At 41.1% G+C, this 20,919-nt stretch overlaps 1 protein-coding gene across 1 annotated transcript; it reads right to left on the bottom strand.

Moving 5' to 3' along the window:
- Nucleotides 1–2,808: 2,808 nt before the first annotated feature.
- LOC109032635 (uncharacterized) lies at nt 2,809–16,750 on the bottom strand. The gene is made up of 3 exons (XM_019044870.2): nt 15,388–16,750; nt 8,775–9,076; nt 2,809–4,911 (listed from the first exon to the last, which is right to left on the bottom strand). The coding sequence occupies exons 1-3, from the start codon at nt 15,743–15,745 to the stop codon at nt 4,579–4,581; spliced, it is 993 nt and encodes a 330-aa protein (XP_018900415.2). The 5' UTR covers nt 15,746–16,750; the 3' UTR covers nt 2,809–4,578.
- Nucleotides 16,751–20,919: the final 4,169 nt, after the last annotated feature.

Here is a 20,919-nt window from a genome sequence, read left to right as displayed (position 1 = left end):
ATGATTGGTATTCACCTTGAGAATCTATTTATATTAAAAAAAAATTAAATAAATACAGTATTGTAATTAATTTGTGGAATTTTGTGAGCATTTTGAAATAATTAAAGTTCACAACATGTTAAACGTGAAATTTTGATGAGGAAACACATGATACTTGGTTTCTTAGCCTATTCAGTAGTATATGGAAGTATTATCGATTTGAACCAACTCAAGCCTATTGCAATAACCAATTTTCAAGAGCTTATCAAACAATATGAGTTTTCATGGCTGTGCACGGTATCATTTCGATGCGAATAGTGATGGAATGAGAGTGAACTCAAAATAAATACGCATGCCTTATGTGATTCAATTGATGATTTTAGTGCTGGCTCATTTTTTGTTTATTATTTTGGATTATAAAACTTATTTTTTCAGTGTATAATCTTCCAGGAAATGATTTAATATTAAGAAAACGTTGAAAAGCCGCCTGCACGTCATTCGAAAACCGCCCTAACAGAATGATCCTTTACCCTCTCAAGTTTAAAATTTGTTTAGAGAAGCCGATGTCCATGGCCATGAAGCTCAGTATCGCTCATACTAAGATTTCGAGTGCCCAACAAGAAGGTGTGTGTTATTGTCAATGACCGAGCAAGTGTGATATTTTGCCTAGTCTCTGATTTGAAGGCAAATTTTTGACGGTCATCTATGCATATCGCGGATGAGGCAAGGACTCCTGCTAGTCGAACGTAAGCTCAAAAGGCTCTGCGCTCTGGTGACATTGAATTTTCATATTTTGTTGTCCTATTTTATTCCTTTCGTATAAGGCTCTTCAAAATCGAAGAGCTCATTTTGCATTATTTCTGGTACCCAAATTTAAAAAAAAGACGTATTTCTACCGAACAGAACTATGTGCGGATGGGAAATATGGGGTGTGCGAATGGGGACTATAAAGCGCCGGTGACGTCAGACGCAACGAAGCCGCCACCGCCGCGGTCATGTTTGAGCTGCTTTAACTCATGAGCCCCGCTCACAACGTTTTTGTCCTATGCCCACGGCTCATGGGTCCAACATACAGGGTGTTTCAGACCACCCGTACCAGGCCTTTTTCTCGGTTGGTATAGGTCGTACGAAGTCGGGGACCGCAGGGTTGAATAGGGAATTGACCCCAAGGAATCCGAATTTCGTGGTCCCGAAACCCCCCCCCCCCCACCTCCCCTTGGGGGTAAAGGGGGGGTCACGATGCTAAAAGTCACGGTTCCCGACCGAATTGCGGATAGATCGCATCAGAATTGAAAAGCACGGAAAATTTCACATGGAATGGGCCTGTTGCATGCAAGAGATACAGCCGTGCGAATAGACTTTTTAGAGGTTAAATGACACGAAAATTACGATGGTCACATTAAAAAAGTCTGAAATACACTCCTTACTGCGCAATTTGTGTTGTTAGGAACGCGCTTTTTCAAATTTCCCGCGTCTGGGGGCAGTTTTCTAACGGAAACAATTAACGGCAACTCGCGGTTATTTCCGGTTAACTAAAACTGGCAACATAACCTAAAAATCGGAGCTCGTGACATCGTGAAATGAAATGTAGAAGGATTGCGTTGGATATTTAAAAGTTGATCGATTTGGTTACCGCATAAAGCGTATATGGACCACAATATGAGATTACGTTGGGTTTGTAAACAAACTGAAGGAAAAAATAACAACAACAACAACGACTCGGCATCTTCCGGAAATCACCGAGCCCGACATTCGCTCGTTTCCGGTGATTAGAAAACTGCCCCCAGACGCGGGAAATTTGAAAAAGCGCGTTCCTAACAACGCAAATTGCGCAGTAAGGAGTGTATTTCAGACTTTTTTAATGTGATCATCGTAATTTTCGTGTCATTTAACCTCTAAAAAGTCTATTCGCGCGGCTGTATCTCTTGCATGCAACAGGCCCATTGACCCCTGAAAATCCAAAATCGGACCATCCAAGGCCCAAAAATGACCCCCTAAAGAGGGGGACAGTACCCCCCCTCCATAATTTCTCTTTGGTCTCAAAATTGACGTAAATTCTCCAGAAAAAGGCGGTTTCCAAGGTAATCGACCTCGAGTAATCCAAATTTCATGGTCCCGAAGCTCCTCTAGCTCCCCTTGGGGGTTAAACGGGGGGGCCCAATTTTAAAAATCGGGGCTCCTTTCCAAATCGCAAATTGATTGCATCCAAATTGAGGAGCAGAACACATTTACATCTTAAGTGACTTCTAAGAGTTCTAATTGACCCCCCTGAACGGCAGAAAGTAACCCCTGAGGAAGGGGGCCTCGCCCCCGCCAAAAATTTCTCAGGATTCCTCTTTGGTCGCAACATTGACGTCGATTCTCCAGAAAAAGACGGTTTCCCATGTAATCGACCCCGAAGAGCTCAGGGAACATGAAATTTAGAGTCCTCGGGGTCGATTACATGGGAAACCGTCTTTTTCTGGAGAATCGACGTCAATTTTGAGACCGCTTTTCCATTTACTAAAAAGAATCACGCACACACGCACACTTTTACATTGTTTCTTATCCAGCTCACCGCGACTCCACCATCCAGCCATCTTACCACCTGCACATAGTTCTGTTTGGCAGAAATACGTCCAAATATGTTTCAGATTTAATCGCACGTCTTTATTATGGATAGGTTTGAGCAGGAAAAGTCGTCCAAAAGGAGACAAAATGAAGAAAATGTTAACTAAAAGGTTTGAGACTAAGGTTTAAATTCATTTCAATCGTTGGGGGGGGGGGGAGGGGGAGGACTACTCAGCGCCATAAAAATGGGGCTTTGCCCTTATTCTTCGGTTAGTTTTATCTCCCTGCAAATATCAGTCATAAAACTACAACAGAAAATAATCAGTCACTCATAAATACCTTTTGCTATTCATGATGGTTACTGAAAACTAGTAAAGCAGTCTGCTTTAAAACACAACTTTAAAATTCGAACTTAAAAACATATAAACTGTATTGTACAAAAATTAATTACAGAGCGTTTTGTCGGTACTATTTACATTTTCTAGGTCTTGCAGGAACTAATACAATTTTCAAAAAGAAACATCAGACTTCAAGATACTTAAACAAAGATGAGCTAGTTCTGGTTCATTCCAAGAGTACATAGAAAAAATACGAAAATGACATGATTTGGGAAAATTCAAAAATATATATAAGGCGATCACAGCATGACTCAAAACTATGGAGTGAGCCGTTGACGGCGTTGAAATCGTCAAAAATGCTACTCCCGGTGTTCATCAATTTTTTTTTACAATTTTCATTTAGATCATTGTGTTCGTCGTGAAACACTATACATAGCAATCTTCGGGCTTTTGGTTTCCTATCCATGCAGAGACGAAAGGAGATGGGGAGACCCTCCACGGGCCTCTTCGTGAAAGGTGGAAGATTTTACTTTCGAGGATTCAAAACCTCCTTTTGGACAATTATAATGGAGAATCCGCCATCGCCCTTTTTTCGGCTGTTGGCCTACCAGATGGTTTATGAGCTTCGGGCAACTTCATGAGCCAATCAAGTTTGCCAAACTTCGGTTTCTTTTCAAAACACATTACCCACAACACGTTTTTGAATAATTGCTCAGGAGATGAGGAAAAAAAAGAAAAAAAAAAACCAAAAAAAAAAACACCAAAACATGTTGCCCGAACTGTACAAGCATGTAAGAAGGTGGTAAAATAGAGGTGAGTCCACACGATTTTGCGGGGGAAGCAAGGCCAACAAATTCGATTTTTTTTTTTTTTTATAGAGTCAAAAATTTGAACTCTAAAATGAGTATCAGTGCAAAACTGACGGGAAATGATCGCTGGCACTAAGGAATAAGGGTAAAACGTTTTCCACCTTTTCTGCATAGCAACATACTTGAGGAACACTCAGTAAAAAAATATTCTCAAAATTCCCAAAAATAAAGTCGTAACTACGGCGGAGAGTAATTCCCATTGCGGCACTGGGAGAGGGAAAGACAGAGCATTAGGGGTTCGGTTGCGCGCTTGGCCGCCGCCGCTGAGCTGAAAGTTTCAACCGTACTTTCACTGCGCTTGTAATTCTAATTGACATATTTTTGACTCAAAAAATCGAGCAAAAAATAAGCTATATCTTATTGATCTGCTTTTTTTTAATATGAACAATATTATTTCAGTAATCATCGAAGGAAAGTGAAATTCTCAATGGTGACTGGTGGCGCTATCCCTAATCTTGAATTATCCCTAATCAAACCCTGGATTCACCTAGAGTCCCTTTATACTGAGAGTCAAGACAATGCGAATCCATTTCTGATTGGTTAACCGTATTTTAGGCCTTCACAGTGTCACAAACGGGAATAAAGATTACATTTACACCCATTGCAAAGATTATAATCTGGAATGGACCGAGGAATTTCGGGTTCGGCAAGGAACAAACGGAATGAGAGAAGGAACGGAGAAAGGAATTTAAGAATGAGCCGATCAAAGATTACGAAAAACGTTCAATTTGTGTAATCTTTATTCCCGTTTGTGACTCCATGAGGGGTGTTGTCTTGACTCTCAGTATAAAGGGACTCTAGATTCACCTTGCGCTAAAAATCCTGGGCAACTAGGCAAGACATCAGCTGTTGTTGGACTTGTGGAGCGACAGGTTGACCGGCTCAACGGAGGACATCTGGGCCTGGAAGACGGCCTGGCTGACCAGGAGCTTGACCCTGGCCTGCTGCGCCGGGGGCAGGGTCTTGGTCGTCCTCGCCAGACTCAGGAAGAAGAGCTCCGTCTCGTCCATGTCCCGGACGTCGTCCTGTCGGAGGGGGAGGGTCCTCCGCGGAGAGCTGTCCCTCAGGATGCAGTCAGGGATCGGGATCTCGTCCACCGGGATGTCCTCCTCACTCCGCCTCCTCTTCCTCCCCTCCTTCAGCGACGCGTCCATCGGAACCGTCGAAGAGCAGTGCTGAAACCACACGACAACACCGTTAAAAATATCCCTGCTCAAAACCAGCTGGAAGACTTACAACTAGACCTAGAGTACGTGTATAGCGAGAGTATAGACAGATGTGAAACTCCGAAAATCCATCAGGCCTTCACCGATGTTTCCGCGAATAAAGTTAGGGCCCAGAAATGCAGCCAACCTATGAGTCTCAATTATCCAGAGTGCTTTACTAATACAATTGTTACGAACCATCGTTTATAAAGCACGTATTTGACTTACTTGTTGCATTTTACTCATTTTTGCGGAAGAACGCTCATTTATGTACATTCTTAGCCATCTTGGTTAGAATTGGAATGTGCAGACTGGCGGTGAAATTTTGTGCGTTAGAAGTTGGTTAGAAGGGTGGCTGCACTTTTGGGCCCTAAGCCCTCCATGAAGCGATCTGTCCATACTCTCGCTATATAGGTACTCTAACTAGACCCTCCACTCGTATCTTGGCTATTGTGGAAGCTTTTCCTTTTGGGGCATCAATGTTAAACTGTTGACTTACCTACATGGTTGATGTTTAACAAGGTGTTGGCCGTTTCGTTTTGCAAACAAGCCAAAACAAGCCGAGGTTTGGGAAACTTATTCGGCTCATGACGTCACCCGAAGCTCATCATCCACCATGTAGGTAGGTCAACAGCGGAAGAAAGAGTGATGACTGTTGCTCCCTTTTAATTGTCCATAAGGAAGTGTTGAATCCCCGAAAGTAAAAGCTTCCACCTTTCGCGAAGAGGCCCGTGGAGGGTCTCGTGTCTCTGCTTAGGACTCGCGCTTTTAAGAAATCCCTTGAAACAACTCTGCTCTGCTAGGGAAAAATGCCGCATGGACATTCGAGAGTTGCCAAATTTCCCCGGATAAAACAAGCATTTCTGAGGAAAGTTGTGTATATTTTTCCTTGAAACTGCCGGAGATTTCAGATTAAATTGCGGACAAAATTACCTGAACAAATTGAAGAAAATCTTACACAATTTTTACAGTTTATTCGTTTTTCGTTAGAGGGAATGTGACAACTACTTAAGGTTCGTGCGGTCGTCTTCCTTAGCTTGGCAGAACAGATTTTTTGCTTTTCATCAACTGAAATACATTTTGGGGACTTATTAAATGTAGAATTGATATCTCATACACATATCTAACATTCTAACAACATTCAATGCACCCCATTCAATACATTCCATTCCTACATATCGATGACCAAAGTGCGAAACCAAGTATCTCCATTTGAAACGTCGCAGACTTCCTGGATTGCATTTTGTAAAAAGGAACCACTAGCATTGCAATGTTGCTAAGATTGTGCAACTTCTTTTGTCTTATTGGAGGAAAAACCCGATCATCCCTTAATAGTTTCTATTTTACTTGCTAAAAACTGTAAATTTAAGACAAAAATTACCATCTAAATTTGATAGTTTTTCAGAATTTCCGCAATTTTTTTGCAAAGGATGAAGTTGCACAATCTTAGCATCATTGCAATGCTAGTGGTTCCTTTTTGTAAAATGCAATCCTCCTGTCATACTTTATTTTTTCTTCGGAAAACTAATTAACGTGATTTTTCTAAAACTTCCACGTATTTCCTTCTCTATGAGCAGAATATTTTGTATGCATTTTGAACTATAAAATTGGCTTGTTTTCTCGAAACAAACAATTCTACAAACAATTTCGAAGAAATAAAATAGGAGCGGAAATTCTGGAACACCTCAGTGAAGATAAATGGTTTTGCTTTCAAGACATTGATATCCTACATTCTAACAGGAGGAAATGAGATTTACACAACAAAACTCGCTGGCGGCTCCAGAAACCAAATAAGTAAGCAGCCACCAGTATTTCAAATGTTCGTGTTAGATCAATATAAATCGTTACATTACCTATTCGCATTTTCTAGTGGCTGCAGGTCAGTTTACGGTGTCACTCTTTCAACTCTAATTCAGGCACATAAAGAGTGAGTCGATTCCTCATTCCAGTTTCAAATATTTTTCATTGAACCTCCTCTCTTCCTGTTTCTTCTTTTTTTCAAACGAAATAATCAAATTTGTTACTTGAGGTATTCAATGTGGCCGTTACCGTTTTATGTTTTTATGAATAGAAATAAATTATTGAACGGAATGGAACCAACTCATAGCTTGCTCCTGAGGCTATTGGTCGGTGCTATCTTACCTAAAGCGTTAGGGCTCAGCTCTGAGTTATTTTTTTCCGTGTGGACATTGGGAGAATGGTGTAGGCTGCTACCTTGGATTATGGATGATACAAAATCGAAGTATTGCTATTTAATCAAAATCCGCTCCATTTTTGTGTACACTTCCTGAAGTGGTGTACGCGCGCTGCCCTACGCATTTCCAAACAGGGCACAAATTTTGGATCTCGAGTCGAATTTTCGAGGGTCAAGAGCCGAGAGAGGACTAAATAGAATAGTTAAAGGGCGAAACCTGTGATACAACAATTTCGACTTCCAAGAAGATAAAATTGGGACAAAACACGCGCGATCCAACTATTTCGACTTCCAAATAGGTACAATTGCATATCCACAAAATGAAGGAGAACATGGTGTTCCATACCATCCCAACTCTTCCGTTCGTCAAACCCAACTTTCAGTTCGTGTGACCGAACTTATGAGGTTAAAAGAACTTATGAATGAAGTTCGGTTACATGAACCAGGAGTTCGGTCACGTGAAAAAAATAGATTTTATTCTGAAAAGAGAACGCTCAATGCACTGATTCCCTAATTTCCTTAAAATTTTTCATTCCTGATTACTCCCGAGTTCCCGGTTATTCCCTGGTAAAAATTGGGAGTAGAATCTGTGTTCTAAAATACTATAAACCTACAGCCGGCTGTAAAACTTGCTATAGCTTATATAGCCGGCTATACAATTTCGTATAGCCTTTATGGCCGATGGCGGTAAAGCTATATAGCCAGGCAATTTTCTGTACAGTACGGCGATAGGAGCTATACTGCCGTGCTAAGGAAAAACGCCGTATGAGCCTTCAGGCGTTGCCAAATTCCCTTTGATAAAACACGAATCTCCTGGTAGACTGATGAATATTTTTCTTCAAAATTTACAGGTAATTTTGTTCGCAATCTCGCCTTAAGTTCCTGTAAATTTCAAGGACGAATATTCATGACTTGCCCCAAAAATAAACATTTTATCGAAGGAAATTTGGCAACTCCCGATTGTTGCAGCGTTCTTCCGCAGTACGGCAGTAAAGCCTTGCTATAATTTTTTTTCCACTTCGCACAACCCGGTTGTATGATATTCTTCGCTTTCTACAGCCAGATATATGATTTTCTGTCGTCTCCTATAGCCGGCTATAAGAATTCCTATGGTCCTTTGAAACGCAGTTCCTATCACCTATTTTCACCAGGGTCCCCGTACCAGGAAACCACGATGAAGACTGTAAGATGGACGTACTTTTGCCAAACGAAATTACGTACATTGAGACTTGAGCCCTGAGACCCATAAAAATATATGCATAACAGGGCTCACGTCATAATGCACATCGACGGTGTAAGTCGGCAATCACATAACTCGGTTTGCGACGTCGCAGACTTCCTATCATACTTTATTTTTTAAACGGATAACTACTTAACGACAATTCTTCACAACTTCCTATCATACTTTATTTTTTAAACGGATAACTACTTAACGACAATTCTTCACAACTTTCGTGCTTTTTCTTCTCTAATTGAAGAAAATTCTGCAAAAACTTCAAGAACTAATGTCAATTTGCTCTCCTTTAAAAAAATATTATAGAGACGGAGATTTTCAGACACCGCAAACGAGTTATGTGATTGCCGACTTACACCGTCGACATGGTTTCTTTTGACAGAAATACGTCAAAATGACGCTTACCGAATTATGGACGACGAAATGATCCTCTAGGTCGCTGTCCTCGGAATGCTCCTCGGACTTGAGACTGACGTGGTCGAGGTAGGGCTCCGGGTCGTAGACGGCAAGTTCGCCGGGCTCCTCCTGGCCTTGCGCGTTGAGCATCTTCTTGACTTTGTAGGAGGGCATCAGGAAGGACATGGCCTCCTCGTACTTCCACGGCGGCATCGCCCGCGACTCGTCCAGGCTTCGTTTCTGTCTCCGCCGGTGGAGGGCGTTCGTGAAGCACCGCCGCAGTTTCTCCCATTCCTTCTTCGCCTTGTCCGCTGTCAACATCCCAGAAAACACGACTTAGAAATTTACTCATTGTCAGAGATCGAGTACTTTTACTAGGTGAGTATGCCCACTGCGGTTATCACCTCTGATTGACTCTTATTTATTTATTTATTTATTATAACTTTCGTACATGAGAGCCCCATTATTAGGGCTATGGCACAGGTCAAAAAACACTATACAATAATTAAAAATATAAATTACAACTGTTACATTAGGTGGTGGTTAGTAGAACGTTACTCAACAGCTGGATTTAGAAATTCAACTCTGCCATCTTAGGCCGGATGTAGCCTGCTACGGCCCGAAAATGGCGGATGCTATACGTAAATGTGGGTACAAAATGACTCAAAATGTACACTGAAAAAAAGGATTGGTAGAATTTACCATTCCTTCGCGCTGTATTTCTCACAGCGTCAATTCAGAGTGAATTCTGCCAGAAGAAAGGTAAACGTCACGATATACTGGTACAAGTAACCATTTCTCTGGCAGAATCGACTTAATTTGAATTCACGCTGTGTGAAATGCAGCGTGAAGGAATGGTAAATTCTACCAGTATTTTTATTCAGTGTAGCTTTATTTGCATATCGCAACGAGGACTTTACTTGAATGCATTATTACGCCATATTTACATAGTTTTACAACTGATCGTCTGCTATTTTCTAGGAAAACCAAGTAAGGTTATCAGCAAATATGGTTGGTGACAACCGTCAAAAGTTGGCAATGACCCCTCCCCCTCTCCAATCCTCAAAATTCAAACTAAAGCGCTGCCATTTTTGGGCCCTTGAGCCCTCCACAAGGCGCAGTGGATTATACTCTCCCTACTCAGAGATAAAGAAAGGGCCTATTGGTGACAGGTGGGAACTTTCAGTTTCGGGGATTCACCACACCCTACACGGTGGTTTTCAAGCAAACAAAAATGCGACAAAAATGTACCCAAAAACAGTTAGCTCGGGATGAGTCTATGGTACATGTGGACTTAAAATCGCGGAAAATCAAAATCTGGGCTGATCCTAATTTCTAGATATTGCAATTTGAAATTTTCATAGTAAATGAAAGTTTTCTACTGATTTTGATCCGCATTTCAATTTATTTGGCCATTGAATCGGTGTTGATCGATCCACGGTTTTATATTTCGTTCGATTCATCCCGATCGAATAAACACCCTCTCGTTACATGCAGACTTCCTTTCATACTTTTTTTTTTGTTTTTTCTAACTGATCAATTCGCCTTCAGCTGCGTTTACAGCAATTGTTGCTACGAATATGTTGTGCGTGCTGATTTTAGTTCATTACATACTAGACTCTCTGAAGGCGTTTTTTGTGGACAAGTAGCGCAATATGTCGGAGAACAAACGAAGCACGGATTGAGCGGTCCATTCAATCTTACTTGTGTTGTTCTCCAACAGGGTGCTCTACTTTCGCACATTAAACGCCTTCAGAGAGTTAAGTATGTAATGAGCGAAGATCAGCTCGCACAACATATTCGTAACAACAATTGCTGCGGACGCAGCTGAAGGCGAGTTAAAATCAACCGTATAATAAACGTTGAACAATTTCTTAGCTCTTCAATTAATTTTGTTACTGATGGAGAGCTGTATTTATTGGTCATTTCATTGGTGATCCCAAAAAATCTTTTCAACATAAATTGAAGAATAAAGTAAGTGTAAATGGAAAATAAAATATCCCGCGCCACAAATGTTTATTCTTGGCGGGAAGTTTAGCCTAAACTTCCCACGACCGAAGCGCCAACACCACAATACTCTTGAAGCAAAAGAAAAATACGACGAAAATGCATCCAAAAACGGTTTACAGGGTCCAAATCTCTGGCACGTTTAGCGTTCCGAGTGCTTGAAAAATGCACTGTAGAGACTCCAACGACTTTGCTCCGACCGAAATCCCAAAACTTCATTTCCATCTATGAATTCGAAACTTTCCTCTACATGTCTTATTATGGCATGGATTTTTCATGATTAAGAGAAATTATTGGTATTACTTCACAATGTTTTACTTAACTCTGAAAGTCTTAAACGTGTTCATGAAATTTAGGGCCTGAAAGCAACCAACATTTTAAAGATCACCTGTATTGCATGGTAATCTCCCTATAGGGAAACTTATCTATGTAATTCATTTTAGCAATACTTTCCATTTTTAATTAATATCTTAAGCAAACTACGACAACACACCATCAACCCCCCCCCCACATACCCTCACACAGCAACAAGACTTTCCCTTGTGTTGTATACTGAATTTGTAGCTCTCAGTTTTCTTTTTAAAATGGACTTCAAAATTAATTGATTCCTTAGTAAAATTGTGTCAAAACGGTTAAAGGACATTTTTTCAACGATTCTTTGTCCGAGCGCGCGCCTGTTTTTTCCAGTTGTTTACGCCCACGCGTTTTTTCGGCAAGGGAGTTTTGGTCCACGTACCAATTGAGACCCAAAGCTAATTGGTCCACATGTACATACAAACGACTATTGCTAACGAAGTTCTTAGATACAAATGTGTAATGTCTCGGAAGAATGAGGGTCCGCATGTTTGTTTTTTTTTTTTTTTTTCTGTTTATCAAGTCCAACGACGAATAATATATAATTGAGGCTCTTGCTAAAAATGGGGGAACGCGGGGCGTCAATTCTACGAGGGAAAATTCACTAAAACTCTCTACGACTCTTTGTTGCAACAGAACTTTATTATCTCTCAAGAAATTCCTATCTTGTTATACCTGAACCGGAAAAAACCTTTTGATTTGCCTCAGCTGAAGGCTCTGAGATTTTTCCTGTGTACGATAATTTTGCGACGACGCGGCGCCGACGAATTAACCTAACGAGTTAACCTAACGAGTTAACCTGACCTAACTCGAGGTATTGCACTGTATCATACGAGCTTGAAGGCACCCCAACGTATCATGATTGATGGCATCTTTCAAAAGCACGAAGCTCCCTTGCAAATTAAATCAAGTGCCTACTACAAAAAGAGAGCGGTAGTCGAAAAACGTATTAAGTCCTAGTATCTTTATTAAATAATGTTCAACATGATTTTTGAACTTCATTAGAGAATAAAGTGCTTTAATTCAAGCATTTTACCGCCGAGAAGGTTTTCTTGTGAAGTATTGAAGAAAATGATGATTGTATAAAGAATAAAAGACGCTTATGCAAGAAAAAAAGTCATTTACATCAAGCAGAAACCCGCTTTCATTCAGCGATTTTATTCTTGATTCAAAATAAATTCTTCCTGACGGCACCATCAAGAATGTATCTGTCTGAATCAAGTCACTTTTTCTCTAATGAAATTCAAAAATTATGCTGAACGCTATTAAATACGGATGCTAGGACTTAGTGAGTTTTTTGGATTACCGCCCTCTTTTTGTACCATAGTATATTGATTTATTTTGCGAGGAAAGCTGCGTACTGTAATAGGATGCCTGTCATTCTTAATATGCTGGAGCGCCTACAATTTCGTATGATGTTGTGCAACACCTCTGTGCTTCACTCCGCGGCGTGGCGGGCAACAAACGAGACATTCGCATAGGCGCCTACAAACCTAACAGGATACTTCACGCATTGCGCAATGCGTGAAGTATCCTGTTAGGTTTGTAGGGGCCAGCGCGCGGCGTGCCGCTTAATTATTACAGGTACTCTACGCTGAATGACCCACTAAGTGGGATATTCTGGTCAGAGAAGTTCTTCGGGTGGTTAAAATCTGGCTAAATAATGCTTGTATAAAGAAGAATAGATGCTTACACAAGAAGAAAAGTCACTTACATCAAGCAGAAATCTGCTTTCGTTCGGCGATGTTATTCTTCATTCAAAATAAATTTTTCCTGACGGCACATTCAAGAATGATTCTGCCTGAGTCAAATCACTTTTTCTCTAATGAAATGCTAAACGTTATTACATACGGATGCTAGGACTAAGTGATCTTTGGACTACCGCTCTCTTCTCGTACCGTAGTATCTTGATTCATTTTGCGAGGGAAGCTCCGTACTCTTAAAGGATGCCTGTCACTCTTAATATGCTGGAGCGCCTTCAATTTCGTATGATACTGTGCAACACCTCTGTGGTGAAATAGTTGCTTGCGGCGCCGTGGCACGCTGCGGCGCGGTAAACGCGCATTGGCGCCTACAAACCTAAGGAGATACTGCAAGCATTGCGCAATGCGTGAAGTATCCATGTAGGTTTTGTTATATCTCGGGATTTTTTGAGAAAAGTTCATTTCAAGTTGGCAACCTCGAATTAGCCCTATGTTAACAGTGTAAAAGCAACGCGAAACACCCGAAATTTAACTTCAAATATCTCTGATAGTCGCAAAAAGTCGCAAGATCTCTTTGATAGAATTGAAGTTGGATATCTGAGGATTAAGAAAATATCAAGCACCCAGAACATTTTGCGTTTCAAGCGAGAAATCTTTATTTGAAGTTGACTTCTATTTCCCGTGTGTTTCTTATGGACCATTGATTCTCGAACCATTTCCAGCCCACTTTCTACCCACATTTGAAGTGGTTTTGAGCGAAAAATTTGACAATGAACCATTATTGTGAGTCAGGAATATCATGAAGATAACAAACGCCAAAAAAAAAAAAAAAATTAATCAGTTGTCGAGTTGTGAATTTTTTATTTTTGTCCACGGCGCCACGCCGCTCCGCTTTGTGTTGGGCTCTAATATTTAAAGTCGCGAAGTCAGCGATTCTCAACTCATGATTTTGAAATGTTTGCACACTCTACATGGATTATTCTAATTTAAATTGATGAAAACAAATATGTATTAAAGGAAAATATGATGTGTGTTTCTTAAATTTTAAGGTTCTTCCGTGTCAAATTCAATGATTTCTAAAGTTTTTGAATTTTTTCTTTAATGTTTCGTGATTTTATAGTGCTGCAGCAATAATCGTAATTGAAATCATTTTATCCATAGAATGCCTTGAAAAAAGCGATACCGTAAATTTTTGAGTGCATTTGGACTAAATCCAACAAGAACGTCCCAAGTTGCATTTCAGAAAAAAAAATTATTAGAAGCCTTCTTGGAGATTCCTCTGATTAAAAATTAAAAATTGAGAAAAAGTATTTCGGACATTAAAATAGTCGTTAAGCTTTATATTGAGACTTAAGAGGGAATAAAACTTCAAACTTCTTCTTTTCGGTTCAAACTGCTATGACTTGATGCGATTCAATTAAAATCGGTGTTTGTATCAACCTTTGCTACAAATAGATGGTCAATTTTTTGTTCTCTTCACGATAGATTGTAACTGCATTTCAATGTTGCAAAATTTTCCCTCTCAAATTGCATTTTCACTCGGAGAATCTTGGTCATTCTAACTAAAAATTTCTCTGATTTTTCTTCTGATCTCGTGCTATAATCATTAAAATTTTAGGGGAAAATTGCACAGGTATATTCATGTAAAAAATTGAACTGTTCGGGTTAACTTTGCAACTCTCGAATGGAGTTACGTTCTTTCGTCGTGTTGAACGACGAATTGGACGTATTTCTATCAAACGGAACTATGTGCACTCAGATACGAGCCCTGAGACCCATAAAAATATATGCATGACAGGGCTCACGTCATAATGCACATAGTTCCGTTTGACAGACTCACGTCCAATTATCGCCTATGCTTGTCACTTGTCTTAGAAAAATTGGTAATTCTTTCGATTATTTGGACCGCGTAAAGCAAAAAGATACCAAGCAACATCAGCTATTGCCAAATGGACGTATTTCTATCAAACAGAACTTTGTGCAGGTGAGAAATATGGGGTGTGCTCTAGAAAGCTGCATAAGAAACAATGTAAAAGAGGGCGTGATTCCTTTTGAAGAATTGGAAAAGCGGGATATTACATTCTATCAAACAGACCTATGTGCCTACTGAATGCGGGATTCATGAGCCTTGGGCATAGCAAGAGAGCGTTGTGGACAGGGCTCATGAGTTAAAGACTCCGCACGAGCCGCACATGTCGACCCTGATCCCGAATCTGTCACCGCTGACGTCACTGGCGCTTTATTATTCTCATTCACTCTTACGCAAAGAGAACTAACGAGCACACCCCATATTTCTCACCTCCACAGGTCTGTTTGGTAGAAATACGTCCAAATTTAACTAAAAAATTTAATTTTTGACATAAGAACGGTTGTGCGGTTTTTTGCAAGTTTCAGTAAATTTTCTGCATAGTACGAGGCAAATTCCTTTAAATTTTCAAAGGAATCCGCACAAACGCTCTCTTAGAAAAAATTAAACTGCCCAGTTTTTGGCAATAGCTGAGAAGCTCGGTTCCATTCTGCTAAGCCCAATCCATTTTTAGTTTTGAGAGGAAACTTACCCCCGACCCCAAGTTCCTGGCCGATCTCCTCCCACGCGGCGAGTCTCTTCTCGTTGACTCGGTAGTCGGGATCTCGGACATCGTACAAACAGATCCGTTTGCGGACTGCGCCGATGAGTCGCTCCTCCATGACGTCACTCGCGAGCTCCTCACATGAAGAACCGGCGCCAACTCCTAAACCGGTTCCGGAGCCTTCGAGCTCCTCCGGTAGCCGCGAATCGAATCCAGCGAGGACCAGTTCTTCTACACCCGCGGTCGTCGAAGCAAACGATCCTCTCTCACTGATTCGGACCGAAAAATTGGCGATTCCAAGGTGCACCCAAGCACGTCCACGTGGAGTGAAACGACCGAATCTCATAAAGAAAGAAACGATTCAAATGTAGTTATAAACACTCAAGAATCGGTCTGAAGTCCACTAGAGAAACATTGGATTCCGAAGGAGTCGTGGTAAACAGAGGGTGCATACCTACTTTAAACAAGGCGCTCTTTTCTGTGGAGAAACGACCGATTCACAAAATGAAAAAAAACACTCAAGGTTGCAAAAGCACGTAAAAATTGGCTCGAAAACGCGTGGAAATTGGCGGGAAACACTCGGAATAACAGCGGATTCAGAGGGAGGCGCGGTAGACAGAGAATACACTGCAAGACGCTCTCCGCCGTGGCAAAACGACCGATTCACACAACGAAAAAAACACTGGAAATGTCGCAAAAACACATACAAATTGGCGCGACACACTCGGAATAGACAGCAAACTCTGTAGAAGTTGTGGTGGATAGAAGCACTTGAATTTCCTCCACAAGGGTACTCACTCGTGGAGCGAAAATACCGAGTCACGCTACGAAAAAAACACCTGAAATTCGCAAAAAAAAATCCTCTAAAAATCGCCTTGAAAACGCGTAAAAACTGGCGCGAAACACTCGGAACGAACTCTAGAATCCAAAGAAGAAATGGTGGATACAAGTACTTGATTTCCCTCCACAAGGATGCTCTCTCGGGGGGTGAAAATGCCAATTTACACAATGAAAAAAACCCTTTGAGAGTCGCCAAAATACCTAAAAATTGGCTCGAAAACGCGTGAAAATTGGCGGGAAACAGTCGGAATTAACAGCAGAATCCGAGGAAGTCAAGGTGGATAGATTTACTTGAATTCCCTCCACAAGGGTGCTCTTTCGCGGGGCGATAATGCCAAATCACAATACGAAAAAAAAAAACCCTTGCTACATCCAAAAAACACCCCAAATCGTCCGGAAAACGCGTGCAAATGGGGAAGGAGGCCGCGGAATGGAGAGGGAATCCGCGATGAAGCTCGGCGTGCCACGCGGACGGTGTCGCAGTCGTCGTGGGTTGCTCAACTCACGAAAGAGCACTGCTCGGCGAAACGTGCCGCGTCAGGGCAGCGTGCGGTAGCGTGTCGGTGTGCCGGTCACGTGACGTCACACGTGAGTAGGGTGCGGGGGACCGGGGGGGGGGGGGGGAGTCGCGATCCACGGGTGACGGGCTCCGAGCCGCGGCCCGCGCTGCCGGACCGTGCGCGCTTTTCGGACCCCCCCCCCCCCCCCGACACCTCATCGCCGCACAGTGGAACCAGCCCATAGAAGACAGTGATCCGATATTAAATCCCTAGCGGGTGAGAGAAAAATCCCTGGATTTCGCTATAAATCCCTGGATTTCGCTATAAATCCCTAGATTTCGCTAAAAATCCCTAAATCCCCAGATTTACTCAAAAATCCCTAGATTTTGCCAAAAAGCGCCATTTTTAACGTAGAATCATGACGTCATTCGATGTATATTCAATATTGAAATCTGATTGGCTCGTTTGAATTTTAGCGCTCTTTAAAAGAAGTGTCAGTGACGGACAAAAAATCCCTAGATTTCGCTACAAACCCCTAAATCCCCAGATTTGCTCAAATATCCCCAAAAAATCCCTAGATTTTGTCAAAAACCGCTATTTATCGTGTATAATCATGACATCATTCGATATATCGATTTGCAATATTGAAATCTGATTGGCTCGTTTGAATTTTGCCACTCTCTAAAAGCAGGGACAGTGAAAGACAAAAAATACCTAGATTTCCCAACGAATCCCTAGATTTCGCCACAGATCTCTTAATCCCCAGATTTGCTCAAATATCCACAAAAAATCCCTAGATTTTGCAAAAAACCGCCATTTTTAACGTAGAACCATGACGTCATTCGATATATCGATTTGCAATAAAGAAATCTGATTGGCTCGTTTGAATTTTGCCGCTCTCTAAAAGCGGTGCCAAGCATTGCTAAAACAGACCGATAAAATGAAAGAATATTCGTTGATTTTTCATCATTGTTTTTTTATTGTTGAATGTCAAGTATATCGAGTGACGCAATTGTCTCTGTTCCGGCTTAAAAACGAGGAAAATAGTGTTGTCATAAGGCCTACAAAATGTAGATGAAAAAATATTTTAGCTAAAATTGAGGTTAAAAAATCGTATTTGCTTACTTTTACCTCGTCAAAAAAAATCCCTAGATTATGTCTGGAAAATCCCTAGATCCCTAGAAATTCCGGGGAATCTCTAGACATCGGGTTACTGATAGAAAAGGCCGGACTTGCACTTTTTTAAGCTAAGATTTCAAATTTCGTCACGAATTTCATTTCAAAGGGTGTTGCTTAGAGTAAACTTTACAAAAAACCAATAAAACCATACTAATACCTCTTTTTTAATAAAGCAATCGAAATTCTTGTAAACAGTAAAAGCTGTTGTATTAAAACTTTTGAAAAATTCAGAAAACTCACGCTTTCACTTAATGATTATTTATCGAATAAATCAATATCGATAAATAATCATTACGTGAAAGCGTGAGTTTTTTAAATTTTTCAAAAGTTTTAAAAATCCCTCTTTGTTTCAAATTTTCGAAAATAAATTTATAAGCTATCAAAATTTCCAGATTTTGTCCGACTTCTACTGTGACCGGTCTAGTGTGCGGCGCTCACGCCTCGGTGCGGATGGGTGTTGCGTCATTGTCGCCGTAGCGTTCGGACATGGCCGTGGTGAGGGGAATGAGTCGGGTTTTTTTGTGCGGCGGAGCTGGATCTGCGAAAGCTCGGGTCGATGGTTCAACTGGGAAATGTGTATCGCACGTAGGAAAAAGAGGACTTTTTTTCCTTTACGACGTGCTTTGGAAGAATGATCAAAAATTTCTAAATTTACGAACTGTTTGTCGGGAGGAGGGGGAGGCAATTTTTCGTCGAAAGGATTTCTTTTAGAGTGAAAGAAGCGTGACTTTGATATCGATTACAAATTAACATTTTTTGAATTTAGAAAAAAAGGAAAAAAGTCCGAAGGGTTCGAAAATTCTCAAACATGTACTAATATACAATTTGAGTTAATTTCGTCATGAATAATTAACAAATGGACATATTTATGCTGAAAGGAACTATGTGCATAGGGTTTACGTGAGACAGAGTTCTTTTTGCCATAAATACGTCCAAATTTGAGCGTCTTTCCCTCTTCTTTCCTCATTTTTTCTTCGTCCTTTTCCCTCGCTTTTTCTTGAAAGATTGGTCGAGAGAAGTCTCGTGTATTTTCCTGGGGGGAGGGGAGGGGGGAGGGGAGGGGGAGGGGGAGGGCTACTAAACTAACGTCGGGGAGGAGGGCGTTCAGAAATTCGATTTTTTGACGTTCCGTTTTCAATAAACGGGTCATTACCAATAAAATGAATCAACATCGTACGGATTACATTTTGCAAGTAGGAACTACAATTTCCGTCTGAGTGTGGAAACAACGCACGTTCTATTAGTTTCTCCGTGCACATAGGTGTTTTTACGGACGAGCCAGAAACTGTAGATCCTAATTGCGGAATATGATCGGCTTTATCAGTGATTAACCAGGTTAATTCGACATCGCTGCTTGGGTGCCGGTTCCACGGCGGGCCCTAAAGAAACAGGCTCCTGGCCTCCTCCCCCCCCCCCCCCCCCCCCCCCCGTCACGCTACAAAAGTCGGATCCTTGTCCTCCGCGCTCCGCGAGAGTCCCGTGACTACGCGACGGGCGCATGCGATCACGTGACGCGTGACGTCACAGCCAGTGATGTCACGTCGACTGTCGACTGTTGCGGAAAACAGCCGTAAGTGGACTCTGGGATGAGTCTTGAGACACGTAAGGGCATGTGCCAACCGTGGCTCACACCAGTGGAGTGGCGTGTTTTACGATACATCGATTGATTTGCCGTTTAAACCTATGGAAAAGTATCGATGAAAAAGTGTTCGCAACGAACACCTTGAGTACCCTAATGATCGATTCTTTATCATAGCTTCAAATGGGGAAATATCGATAATCGATCATTCACACTTCGCCATTGGCTCATACTGATAGCAACTGCGGCTCTTTTTCGTAACTTGGTAGACGTGGACATGGACGAGGTGACGTGAGCTCCCCCAAGATGATACGGAGGTGCCCCTCCTCTGCTCATACGTCATCAGTTATCTGTGATAACGATACGCTATAGCATGTAAAGGAAAATCGCCGTTGGAGCATTCAGATTTCGCCAATTTTTTGCGACGGATCATTTGATACTAAGGAAATTTCCCTCGATTTATCCATACATTAAGAAAAAATGTTTATTAAATATTAAAAGAGACTTTTTCAGAAATTTTGCGGAGGAATTTTGACAACGTCTTCCGAACAAGACAGTTCTTAGCATTCAATATTTGAATGTTTTTATTAGAAAACGAAATGTATTTACCTGAGTTGAATGTAAGTTGAATAGAAAGAAAAGTAACTTGGAAGATATACGTTCAGAGGTACGCACGTACTTAGTACCTATGATTTACGTCCTTCATTGCTCCTTTTAACAAATGGAGAATTTGCACACAAAAATTTTATTGCTTTATCTGAAAGTGCCTAATGAGCCGAGTTCGCAGTATTTTTAATAATTGTTTTCTAACATAGGAAATAGGAGAAAACTTGATTTAAAAGTGAGAAAATGTGCCGCCTTATGAAGTCATCTGGCGGCATTTCCCGTTTGAATACATGTATTTCAGCAGAAGCGGCTATTTTGTCATATCTTCTCTAATAATTGCTCAATTTATGAATCAAGGGTGTCTTCTTGTTCAGTTAACTCAGTAGATTCCACTTAAACACGAAATTAATCAAATTTTAGACCCTTGCAAATTCTCCATTCATCGTTCATGTCAGCATGCATTTGTCCGCTCGAGTGTGAAAAAGAACGCATTAGATAATTATTGTATGAAATCGAGCTAATCAATTTAGTGACGCAGTCGTGAGGTATGTTGAAAACTACACTTTTTGAATGAAGCGTCAATATCGACCAAAATATGACAAAAATTTGCTATTTTATTCGAGGATAGAGACCGCACATTTCACTGGTCATATCGCTTTGCTTCGATAGACTCGAATCAAAATATACCGGTATTTTGTATCATTTTAAATAAGAATAATGACTTTTACTCAATTGTGTGGGCTGAATGGACGCTATGATAAAATGATCGCACTGCGTTCGGAAGCAACATCAAATTTCCGACCTCTCCTTCTTCTG

The sequence above is a fragment of the Bemisia tabaci genome, chromosome 6, assembly GCF_918797505.1.
Source record: "Bemisia tabaci chromosome 6, PGI_BMITA_v3".
NCBI classification, from domain to species: domain Eukaryota; kingdom Metazoa; phylum Arthropoda; class Insecta; order Hemiptera; family Aleyrodidae; genus Bemisia; species Bemisia tabaci.
This window is presented reverse-complemented; position numbering and strand designations above follow the sequence as displayed.

Bases quoted from the DNA above. Each gene is read 5' to 3' on its own strand.
- LOC109032635 (XM_019044870.2), bottom strand. From the start codon at position 15,745: ATGAGATTCGGTCGTTTCACTCCACGTGGACGTGCTTGGGTGCACCTT. The intron at 9,077-15,387 runs GTAAGTTTCCTC...GGATGTTGACAG, and splicing joins CCAGGAACTTGGGGTCGGGG to CGGACAAGGCGAAGAAGGAA. The intron at 4,912-8,774 runs GTAAGCGTCATT...GTGTGGTTTCAG, and splicing joins ATTTCGTCGTCCATAATTCG to CACTGCTCTTCGACGGTTCC.